Raw genomic sequence first — 12,500 nt, forward strand, 5'->3', positions numbered from 1 at the left:
TGACCATGTTAGTCAGTACATGATGCCTTCACTGACCATGTTAGTCAGTACATGATGCCTTCACTGACCATGTTAGTCGGTACATGATGCCTTAACTGACCATGTTAGTACGTGATGCCTTCACTGACCATGTTAGTCAGTACATGATGCCTTCACTGACCATGTTAGTCAGTACATGATGCCTTCACTGACCATGTTAGTACGTGATGCCTTCACTGACCATGTTAGTCAGTACGTGAAGACTTCACTGACTATGTTAGTCAGTACGTGATGCCTTCACTGACCATGTTAATCAGTATGTGATGCCTTCACTGACCATGTTAGTCAGTACATGATGCCTTCACTGACCATGTTAGTCAGTATGTGATGCCTTCACTGACCATGTTAGTCAGTACATGATGCCTTCACTGACCATGTTAGTACGTGATGCGTTCACCCACCACGTTAGGCAGGACGTGATGTGTTTACCGACAGGACGTGATGCGTTCACCGACCACGTTAGGCCGGACGTGATGCGTTTACCGACAGGACGTGATGCGTTCACTGACCACGTTAGACAGGACGTGTTTGTGTCGCAGTGAGGTGTTCAAGACCTACAACGTGGCCATGATGCGTTCAGGGGCCCAGAGTGTGTTTGTGCGGCAGTGAGGTGTTCAAGACCTACAACGTGGCCATGAAGCGTTCAGGTGCCCAGAGTGTGTTTGTGTCGCAGTGAGGTGTTCAAGACCTACAACATGGCCATGATGCGTTCAGGTGCCCAGAGTGTGTTTGTGCCGCAGTGAGGTGTTCAAGACCTACAACGTGCCCAGAGTGTGTTTGTGCCGCAGTGAGGTGTTCAAGACCTACAACGTGGCCATGATGCGTTCAGGTGCCCAGAGTGTGTTTGTGCCGCAGTGAGGTGTTCAAGACCTACAACGTGGCCATGATGCGTTCAGGTGCCCAGAGTGTGTTTGTGCCGCAGTGAGGTGTTCAAGACCTACAACGTGGCCATGATGCGTTCAGGTGCCCCGAGTGTGTTTGTGCCGCAGTGAAGTGAAGTGAAGTGAATTACATTTATATAGCGCTTTTTCTCAAGTGACTCAAAGCGCTTTACATTGTGAAACCCAATATCTAAGTTACATTTAAACCAGTGTGGGTGGCACTGGGAGCAGGTGGGTAAAGTGTCTTGCCCAAGGACACAACGGCAGTGACTAGGATGGCGGAAGCGGGGATCGAACCTGCAACCCTCAAGTTGCTGGCACGGCCGCTCTACCAACCGAGCTATACCGCCCCCAGTGAGGTGTTCAAGACCTACAACGTGGCCATGATGCGTTCAGGTGCCCAGAGTGTGTTTGTGCCGCAGTGAGGTGTTCAAGACCTACAACGTGGCCATGATGCGTTCAGGTGCCCAGAGTGTGTTTGTGCGGCAGTGAGGTGTTCAAGACCTACAACGTGGCCATGATGCGTTCAGGTGCCCAGAGTGTGTTTGTGCCGCAGTGAGGTGTTCAAGACCTACAACGTGGCCATGAAGCGTTCAGGTGCCCGGAGTGTGTTTGTGCCGCAGTAAGGTGTTCAAGACCTACAACGTGGCCACGATGCGTTCAGGTGCCCGGAGTGTGTCTGTGTCGCAGTGAGGTGTTCAAGACCTACAACGTGGCCATGATGCGTTCAGGTGCCCAGAGTGTGTTTGTGCTGCAGTGAGGTGTTCAAGACCTACAACGTGGCCATGAAGCGTTCAGGTGCCCAGAGTGTGTTTGTGTCGCAGTGAGGTGTTCAAGACCTACAACGTGGCCATGATGCGTTCAGGTGCCCAGAGTGTGTTTGTGCCGCAGTGAGGTGTTCAAGACCTACAACGTGGCCATGATGCGTTTAGGTGCCCAGAGTGTGTTTGTGCCGCAGTGAGGTGTTCAAGACCTACAACGTGGCCATGATGCGTTCAGGTGCCCAGAGTGTGTTTGTGCCGCAGTGAGGTGTTCAAGACCTACAACGTGGCCATGATGCGTTCAGGTGCCCAGAGTGTGTTTGTGCCGCAGTGAGGTGTTCAAGACCTACAACGTGGCCATGAAGCGTTCAGGTGCCCAGAGTGTGTTTGTGCCGCAGTGAGGTGTTCAAGACCTACAACGTGGCCATGATGCGTTCAGGTGCCCAGAGTGTGTTTGTGTCGCAGTGAGGTGTTCAAGACCTACAACGTGGCCATGATGCGTTCAGGTGCCCAGAGTGTGTTTGTGCGGCAGTGAGGTGTTCAAGACCTACAACGTGGCCATGAAGCGTTCAGGTGCCCAGAGTGTGTTTGTGCCGCAGTGAGGTGTTCAAGACCTACAACGTGGCCATGATGCGTTCAGGTGCCCAGAGTGTGTTTGTGTCGCAGTGAGGTGTTCAAGACCTACAACGTGGCCATGATGCGTTCAGGTGCCCAGAGTGTGTTTGTGCCGCAGTGAGGTGTTCAAGACCTACAACGTGGCCATGATGCGTTCAGGTGCCCAGAGTGTGTTTGTGCCGCAGTGAGGTGTTCAAGACCTACAACGTGGCCATGAAGCGTTCAGGTGCCCAGAGTGTGTTTGTGCCGCAGTGAGGTGTTCAAGACCTACAACGTGGCCATGATGCGTTCAGGTGCCCAGAGTGTGTTTGTGCCGCAGTGAGGTGTTCAAGACCTACAACGTGGCCATGATGCGTTCAGGTGCCCAGAGTGTGTTTGTGCCGCAGTGAGGTGTTCAAGACCTACAACGTGGCCATGATGCGTTCAGGTGCCCAGAGTGTGTTTGTGCCGCAGTGAGGTGTTCAAGACCTACAACGTGGCCATGATGCGTTCAGGTGCCCAGAGTGTGTTTCTGCCGCAGTGAGGTGTTCAAGACCTACAACGTGGCCATGATGCGTTCAGGTGCCCCGAGTGTGTTTGTGCCGCAGTGAGGTGTTCAAGACCTACAACGTGGCCATGAAGCGTTCAGGTGCCCAGAGTGTGTTTGTGCCGCAGTGAGGTGTTCAAGACCTACAACGTGGCCATGATGCGTTCAGGTGCCCAGAGTGTGTTTGTGCCGCAGTGAGGTGTTCAAGACCTACAACGTGGCCATGATGCGTTCAGGTGCCCAGAGTGTGTTTGTGCCGCAGTGAGGTGTTCAAGACCTACAACGTGGCCATGATGCGTTCAGGTGCCCAGAGTGTGTTTGTGCCGCAGTGAGGTGTTCAAGACCTACAACGTGGCCATGGACTACGTGTCGGTGGTGCTGCTGATCTGGAACTTTGGTGCAGTGGGAATGATGAGCATCCACTGGAAAGGACCCCTGCAGCTGCAGCAGGTCTACCTGATCCTCATCAGTGCCCTCATGGCGCTGGTCTTCATCAAGTACCTGCCTGAGTGGTCAGCGTGGGTCATCCTGGGCGCCATCTCTGTTTACGGTGCGTGACCTTTAGAGCCCTTGTGGTGTAGCCGCCTTCCCATAATGCTTTGCTGCCGACAGACCTGGTGGCCGTGCTGAGTCCCAAAGGTCCTCTCAGGTTGCTGGTGGAGACGGCCCAGGAACGTAATGAACCCATCTTCCCCGCCCTCATCTACTCCTGTAAGTGACCTATGACCTTTCACCCTGCGTCTACTCCTGTAAGTGACCACATGACCTTTCACCCTCACACTGTCACCCTGCAGCTGCCATGGCGTGGACGGTGGGGATGGCCAGCCCGGCGGAGGCGGAGCCACCGGAACGCCAAACAGGTGCCGAATTGTGGGAAGGGAAGGGGGAGGGACTTGTCATAGGTGGCCACACCCCTTTTCTCCCCAAGAGGTCAAAGGTTAAACCTGGAGAGTGACCTCACCTGTGACTGTGTTGCGTGTGACAGATGAGGAGGCGGAGCAAAGCCACGGGGAGGCGGAGACACAGTGCTCCTTACAGGAAGTGCAGGAGGAGAGTGAGTGTCTTCACGGCCAATCAGCTGCCTTCTTGATGCCCATGTGACTCCTCTGTGTGTGTGTGTGTGTGTGTGTGTGTGTGTGTGTGTGTGTGTGTGTGTGTGTGTGTGTGTGTGTGTGTGTGTGTGTGTGTGTGTGTGTGTGTGTGTGTGTGTGTGTGTGTGTGTATAGGAGGAGTAAAGCTGGGTCTAGGTGACTTCATCTTCTACAGTGTGCTGGTGGGTAAAGCGGTGGTGAGTGGTGGAGACTGGAACACCACACTGGCCTGCTTTGTCGCCATCTTGATTGTGAGACACACACACTCACGCACGCACACACACACACACACACACACAAATAGCTTCGTCACACATCATACGCTGCACATTTCAAATGTTTAGGTGTTGCACAGCGTGTTTACGTCACACATCATACACTGCACATGTCAAATGTTTAGGTGTTGCACAGCGTGTTTACATCACACATCACACGCTGCACATGTCAAATGTTTAGGTGTTGCACAGCGTGTTTACGTCACACATCACACGCTGCACATGTCAAATGTTTAGGTGTTGCACAGCGTGTTTACGTCACACATCACACGCTGCACATTTCAAATGTTTAGGTGTTGCACAGCGTGTTTACGTCACACATCACACGCTGCACATGTCAAATGTTTAGGTGTTGCACAGCGTGTTTACGTCACACATCACACGCTGCACATGTCAAATGTTTAGGTGTTGCACAGCGTGTTTACGTCACACATCACATGCTGCACATTTCAAATGTTTAGGTGTTGCACAGCGTGTTTACGTCACACATCACACGCTGCACATTTCAAATGTTTAGGTGTTGCACAGCGTGTTTACGTCACACATCATACGCTGCACATTTCAAATGTTTAGGTGTTGCACAGCGTGTTTACGTCACACATACGCTGCACATTTCAAATGTTTAGGTGTTGCACAGCGTGTTTACGTTACACATCACACGCTGCACATTTCAAATGTTTAGGTGTTGCACAGCGTGTTTACGTCACACATCATAAGCTGCACATTTCAAATGTTTAGGTGTTGCACAGCGTGTTTACGTCACACATCACACGCTGCGCATTTCAAATGTTTAGGTGTTGCACAGCGTGTTTACGTCACACATACGCTGCACATTTCAAATGTTTAGGTGTTGCACAGCGTGTTTACGTCACACATCACACGCTGCACATTTCAAATGTTTAGGTGTTGCACAGCGTGTTTACGTCACACATCATACGCTGCACATGTCAAATGTTTAGGTGTTGCACAGCGTGTTTACGTCACACATCATACGCTGCACATTTCAAATGTTTAGGTGTTGCACAGCGTGTTTACGTCACACATCATACACTGCACATGTAAAATGTTTAGGTGTTGCACAGCGTGTTTACGTCACACATCACACACTGCACATGTCAAATGTTTAGGTGTTGCACAGCGTGTTTACGTCACACATCATACGCTGCACATTTCAAATGTTTAGGTGTTGCACAGCGTGTTTACGTCACACATCATACGCTGCACATTTCAAATGTTTAGGTGTTGCACAGTGTGTTTACGTCACACATCACACGCTGCACATTTCAAATGTTTAGGTGTTGCACAGCGTGTTTACGTCACACATCATACACTGCACATTTCAAATGTTTAGGTGTTGCACAGCGTGTTTACGTCACACATCATACACTGCACATTTCAAATGTTTAGGTGTTGCACAGCGTGTTTACGTCACACATCACACGCTGCACATTTCAAATGTTTAGGTGTTGCACAGCGTGTTTACATCACACATCATACGCTGCACATGTCAAATGTTTAGGTGTTGCACGGCGTGTTTACGTCACACATCATACACTGCACATGTCAAATGTTTAGGTGTTGCACAGCGTGTTTACGTCACACATCATACGCTGCACATGTCAAATGTTTAGGTGTTGCACAGCGTGTTTACGTCACACATCACACGCTGCACATTTCAAATGTTTAGGTGTTGCACAGCGTGTTTACGTCACACATCACACGCTGCACATTTCAAAAGTTTAGGTGTTGCACAGCGTGTTTACGTCACACATCACACACTGCACATGTCAAATGTTTAGGTGTTGCACAGCGTGTTTACGTCACACATCACACGCTGCACATTTCAAATGTTTAGGTGTTGCACAGCGTGTTTACGTCACACATCACACACTGCACATGTCAAATGTTTAGGTGTTGCACAGCGTGTTTACGTCACACATCACACGCTGCACATTTCAAATGTTTAGGTGTTGCACAGCGTGTTTACGTCACACATCACACGCTGCACATGTCAAATGTTTAGGTGTTGCACAGCGTGTTTACGTCACACATCACACGCTGCACATGTCAAATGTTTAGGTGTTGCACAGCGTGTTTACGTCAAACATCACACACTGCACATGTCAAATGTTTAGGTGTTGCACAGCGTGTTTACGTCACACATCACACGCTGCACATTTCAAATGTTTAGGTGTTGCACAGCGTGTTTACGTCACACATCATAAGCTGCACATTTCAAATGTTTAGGTGTTGCACAGCGTGTTTACGTCACACATCACACGCTGCACATTTCAAATGTTTAGGTGTTGCACAGCGTGTTTACATCACACATCATACGCTGCACATTTCAAATGTTTAGGTGTTGCACAGCGTGTTTACGTCACACATCACACACTGCACATTTCAAATGTTTAGGTGTTGCACAGCGTGTTTACGTCACACATCACACGCTGCACATTTCAAATGTTTAGGTGTTGCACAGCGTGTTTACGTCACACATCATACACTGCACATTTCAAATGTTTAGGTGTTGCACAGCGTGTTTACGTCACACATCACACGCTGCACATTTCAAATGTTTAGGTGTTGCACAGCGTGTTTACGTCACACATCATACACTGCACATTTCAAATGTTTAGGTGTTGCACAGCGTGTTTACGTCACACATCACACGCTGCACATTTCAAATGTTTAGGTGTTGCACAGCGTGTTTACGTCACACATCATACACTGCACATGTCAAATGTTTAGGTGTTGCACAGCATGTTTACGTCACACATCATACACTGCACATTTCAAATGTTTAGGTGTTGCACAGCGTGTTTACGTCACACATCATACACTGCACATGTCAAATGTTTAGGTGTTGCACAGCATGTTTACGTCACACATCATACACTGCACATTTCAAATGTTTAGGTGTTGCACAGCGTGTTTACGTCACACATCACACGCTGCACATTTCAAATGTTTAGGTGTTGCACAGCGTGTTTACGTCACACATCATACGCTGCACATGTCAAATGTTTAGGTGTCGCACAGCGTGTTTACGTCACACATCACACGCTGCACATTTCAAATGTTTAGGTGTTGCACAGCGTGTTTACGTCACACATCTCACATTTCAAATGCAGTATTAAAGGCACTACCTGATCCACTTTGTTTGATATCATGAAAACTGTTCTATTGTTTTATTGTTGATACTAAGAATATAATTTTATTTTAACTTGGTCAGGGAATATTAATTTTGAAGTAATGTTTTATATATAAATGTGTTTTCACCTCAAACATGTTATGATGGCAAAATGAACATTGATGACTATTTTGCATGCAGTGAACTGTGTTGCATTCTTAAACTGTCAAACTGTTGTCGTCATTATTAAGTGGTTTGTCTTCATGTTCATGTATTGTTGGCAACTTGAAAACAGCTCAGCAGATTTGCGTGGAGAAACCACCATCTAAACGCTTCCGTATAATCATCATCAAAAACACACCAGAGACAAGAACTTGGTGTATGCGCTCACACCACACGGCACATAGGGCTGTCAGCGCACCTGTTGTTATTAGCACACACAAATTGGCACCATCAACCATGGGCACATTTCAGCTGTGCGTGTCAGCCTTCAATAATACAAACAGGCGTTTAGGAAATAAAAGACAATTAGGCCAAACGCAATAATCGAGGGCACATCTTTACATGTATAATTAAACCTTAATAAAGTAAAAATACTGCTCCAGCTGCACCAAATGATAATATAAATACAAGTCAAATACAAATAAGGCAACATGAGAAGTTTCCCACACTTCTCTTGTGTAAAGTAAATGTGTACAGCAGCTATAGATCATCTACATCTACTATATGATCATCTACATCTACTATATGATCATCTACATCTACTATATGATCATCTACATCTACTATATGATCATCTACATCTGCTATATGATCAGCTACATCTACTATATGATCATCTACATCTACTATATGATCATCTACATCTACTATATGATCATCTACATCTACTATATGATCATCTACATCTACTATATGATCATCTACATCTACTATATGATCATCTACATCTACTATATGATCATCTACATCTACTATATGATCATCTACATCTACTATATGATCATCTACATCTACTATATGATCATCTACATCTACTATATAGTCATCTACATCTACTATATGATCATCTACATCTACTATATGATCATCTACATCTACTATATAGTCATCTACATCTACTATATGATCATCTACATCTACTATATGATCATCTACATCTACTATATAATCATCTACATCTACTATATGATCATCTACATCTACTATATGATCATCTACATCTACTAGATGATCATCTACATCTACTATATGAACATCTACATCTACTATATGATCATCTACATCTACTATATGATCATCTACATCTACTATATGATCATCTACATCTACTATATGATCATCTACATCTACTATATGATCATCTACATCTACTATATGATCATCTACATCTACTATATGATCATCTACATCAAACTATATGATCATCTACATCTACTATATGATCATCTACATCTACTATATGATCATCTACATCTACTATATGATCATCTACATCTACTATATGATCATATAGTAGATGTAGATGATCATATAGTAGATGTAGATGATGTAGATATAGTAGATTTGCCTGAAAAGCTGGACAGGACACAAAAAAAGAAAAGATTTATTCGATTACTCGATTAATCGGTCAGGATATTGGATAGAATATTCGATTACTAAAATGTTTGATAGCTGTAGCTCTAGCTGACTGTGTGTGTGTGTGTGTGTGTGTGTGTGTGTGTGTGTGTGTGTGTGTGTGTGTGTGTGTGTGTGTGTGTGTGTGTGTGTGTGTGTGTGTGTGTGTGTGTGTGTGTGTGTGTGTGTGTGTGTGTGTGTGTGTGTGTGTGTGTGTGTGTGTGTGTGTGTGTTCCAGGGTCTGTGTGTGACTCTGCTGCTGCTGGCCATCTATAAAAAGGCTCTGCCAGCCTTGCCCATCTCCATCACCTTTGGTCTCATCTTCTACTTCTCCACCGACTTGCTGGTCCAACCTTTCATGGACCGCCTGGCAGCACATCAGTTCTACATCTGACTCTGGTCTACTGGCAGCACATCAGTTCTACATGTGACTCTGGTCTACTGGCAGCACATCAGTTCTACATCTGACTCTGGTCTACTGGCAGCACATCAGTTCTACATCTGACTCTGGTCTACTGGCAGCACATCAGTTCTACATGTGACTCTGGTCTACTGGCAGCACATCAGTTCTACATCTGACTCTGGTCTACTGGCAGCACATCAGTTCTACATCTGACTCTGGTCTACTGGCAGCACATCAGTTCTACATCTGACTCTGGTCTACTGGCAGCACATCAGTTCTACATCTGACTCTGGTCTACTGGCAGCACATCAGTTCTACATCTGACTCTGGTCTACTGGCAGCACATCAGTTCTACATGTGACTCTGGTCTACTGGCAGCACATCAGTTCTACATCTGACTCTGGTCTACTGGCAGCACATCAGTTCTACATCTGACTCTGGTCTACTGGCAGCACATCAGTTCTACATGTGACTCTGGTCTACTGGCAGCACATCAGTTCTACATCTGACTCTGGTCTACTGGCAGCACATCAGTTCTACATCTGACTCTGGTCTACTGGCAGCACATCAGTTCTACATCTGACTCTGGTCTACTGGCAGCACATCAGTTCTACATCTGACTCTGGTCTACTGGCAGCACATCAGTTCTACATCTGACTCTGGTCTACTGGCAGCACATCAGTTCTACATGTGACTCTGGTCTACTGGCAGCACATCAGTTCTACATCTGACTCTGGTCTACTGGCAGCACATCAGTTCTACATCTGACTCTGGTCTACTGGCAGCACATCAGTTCTACATGTGACTCTGGTCTACTGGCAGCACATCAGTTCTACATGTGACTCTGGTCTACTGGCAGCACATCAGTTCTACATGTGACTCTGGTCTACTGGCAGCACATCAGTTCTACATGTGACTCTGGTCTACTGGCAGAACATCAGTTCTACATGTGACTCTGGTCTACTGGCAGAACATCAGTTCTACATGTGACTCTGGTCTACCGGCAGAACATCAGTTCTACATGTGACTCTGGTCTACTGGCAGCACATCAGTTCTACATGTGACTCTGGTCTACCGGCAGAACATCAGTTCTACATGTGACTCTGGTCTACTGGCAGCACATCAGTTCTACATGTGACTCTGGTCTACTGGCAGAACATCAGTTCTACATGTGACTCTGGTCTACTGGCAGAACATCAGTTCTACATGTGACTCTGGTCTACCGGCAGAACATCAGTTCTACATGTGACTCTGGTCTACTGGCAGAACATCAGTTCTACATCTGACTCTGGTCTACTGGCAGCACATCAGTTCTACATGTGACTCTGGTCTACTGGCAGAACATCAGTTCTACATGTGACTCTGGTCTACTGGCAGAACATCAGTTCTACATGTGACTCTGGTCTACCGGCAGAACATCAGTTCTACATGTGACTCTGGTCTACTGGCAGAACATCAGTTCTACATCTGACTCTGGTCTACTGGCAGAACATCAGTTCTACATCTGACTCTCAAGCTCCGCCCTCTAACAACAACAACCTTGTGTTCTTTAACCAACCTCACCTGAGGACCAGTGGAGCACTGCTGCTGCTGTCGGTCACCATGGCGACTGCTGCTGTCGGTCACCATGGCGACTGCTGCTGTCGGTCACCATGGCGACTGCTGCTGCTAGCGGTCACCATGGCGACTGCTGCTGTCGGTCACCATGGCGACTGCTGCTGTCGGTCACCATGGCGACTGCTGCTGCTAGCGGTCACCATGGCGACTGCTGCTGTCGGTCACCATGGCGACTGCTGCTGTCGGTCACCATGGCGACTGCTGCTGTCGGTCACCATGGCGACTGCTGCTGTCGGTCACCATGGCGACTGCTGCTGTCGGTCACCATGGCGACTGCTGCTGTCGGTCACCATGGCGACTGCTGCTGTCGGTCACCATGGCGACTGCTGCTGCTAGCGGTCACCATGGTGACTGCTGCTGTCGGTCACCATGGCGACTGCTGCTGTCGGTCACCATGGCGACTGCTGCTGCTAGCGGTCACCATGGCGACTGCTGCTGTCGGTCACCATGGCGACTGCTGCTGTCGGTCACCATGGCGACTGCTGCTGCTAGCGGTCACCATGGCGACTGCTGCTGTCGGTCACCATGGCGACTGCTGCTGTCGGTCACCATGGCGACTGCTGCTGCTAGCGGTCACCATGGCGACTGCTGCTGTCGGTCACCATGGCGACTGCTGCTGTCGGTCACCATGGCGACTGCTGCTGCTAGCGGTCACCATGGCGACTGCTGCTGTCGGTCACCATGGTGACTGCTGCTGTCGGTCACCATGGCGACTGCTGCTGTCGGTCACCATGGCGACTGCTGCTGTCGGTCACCATGGCGACTGCTGCTGTCGGTCACCATGGCGACTGCTGCTGTCGGTCACCATGGCGACTGCTGCTGTCGGTCACCATGGCGACTGCTGCTGTCGGTCACCATGGCGACTGCTGGCAGGAGAAGTTAGTTTCCCAGTAGAAGTGAAGATGATGTGTTCTTGTGGGCTCACAGTGAAATGTCCCTGGTGAAAAAATATCAGAAATATGAAAATAAAATCATGATGAAATATTTTGTTTGGATTCAATTGTCATGTGAAGTCAATGCAAAGTAAATATTCAGTCATCATGTATGTGTATGTATATATGTAAATATATATATATATATATATATATATATATATATGTATGTATGGGTTATATTCATACATATATACATACATACAGTATGTATGTATATATGTATGAATATAACCCATATATATATATATACATACATACATAGGTATGTATATATATATTAGGGCTGTGAATCTTTGGGTGTCCCACGATTCGATTCAATATCGATTTTTTTTTCCAATTCAACACGATTCCCGATTGAAAAGGATTGTCTATTCATGGAATACATAGATTTCAGCAGGATCTACCCCAGTCTGCTGACATGCAAGCAGAGTAGTAGATTTTTGTAAAAAGCTTTTATAATTGTAAAGGACAATGTTTTATCAACTGTTTGCAATAATGTACATTTGTTTTAACTATTAAATGAACCAAAAATATGACTTATTTTATCTTTGTGAAAATATTGGACATAGTGTGTTGTCAAGCTTATGAGATGCGATGCAAGTGTAAG

The 12,500-nt window shown here is 47.0% G+C and overlaps 1 protein-coding gene across 1 annotated transcript in view; it reads left to right on the forward strand.

Annotated features, from left to right (window-relative positions):
* The window catches only part of LOC133639411 (presenilin-2-like), a 22,797-nt gene extending 13,276 nt beyond the window's left edge, over positions 1 to 9,521 (forward strand). Inside the window, exons 6-11 of the mRNA XM_062032703.1 lie at positions 3,152 to 3,372; positions 3,435 to 3,533; positions 3,617 to 3,682; positions 3,808 to 3,876; positions 4,049 to 4,164; positions 9,177 to 9,521. Of these exons, the coding sequence (XP_061888687.1) occupies positions 3,152 to 3,372; positions 3,435 to 3,533; positions 3,617 to 3,682; positions 3,808 to 3,876; positions 4,049 to 4,164; positions 9,177 to 9,332 (727 nt within the window). The 3' untranslated portion in view covers positions 9,333 to 9,521. The remainder of the gene's footprint in view (positions 1 to 3,151; positions 3,373 to 3,434; positions 3,534 to 3,616; positions 3,683 to 3,807; positions 3,877 to 4,048; positions 4,165 to 9,176) is intronic.
* The last annotated feature ends 2,979 nt before the right edge of the window (positions 9,522 to 12,500 follow it).

The sequence above is a fragment of the Entelurus aequoreus genome, linkage group LG22 (genome assembly GCF_033978785.1).
Source record: "Entelurus aequoreus isolate RoL-2023_Sb linkage group LG22, RoL_Eaeq_v1.1, whole genome shotgun sequence".
Taxonomy (NCBI): domain Eukaryota; kingdom Metazoa; phylum Chordata; class Actinopteri; order Syngnathiformes; family Syngnathidae; genus Entelurus; species Entelurus aequoreus.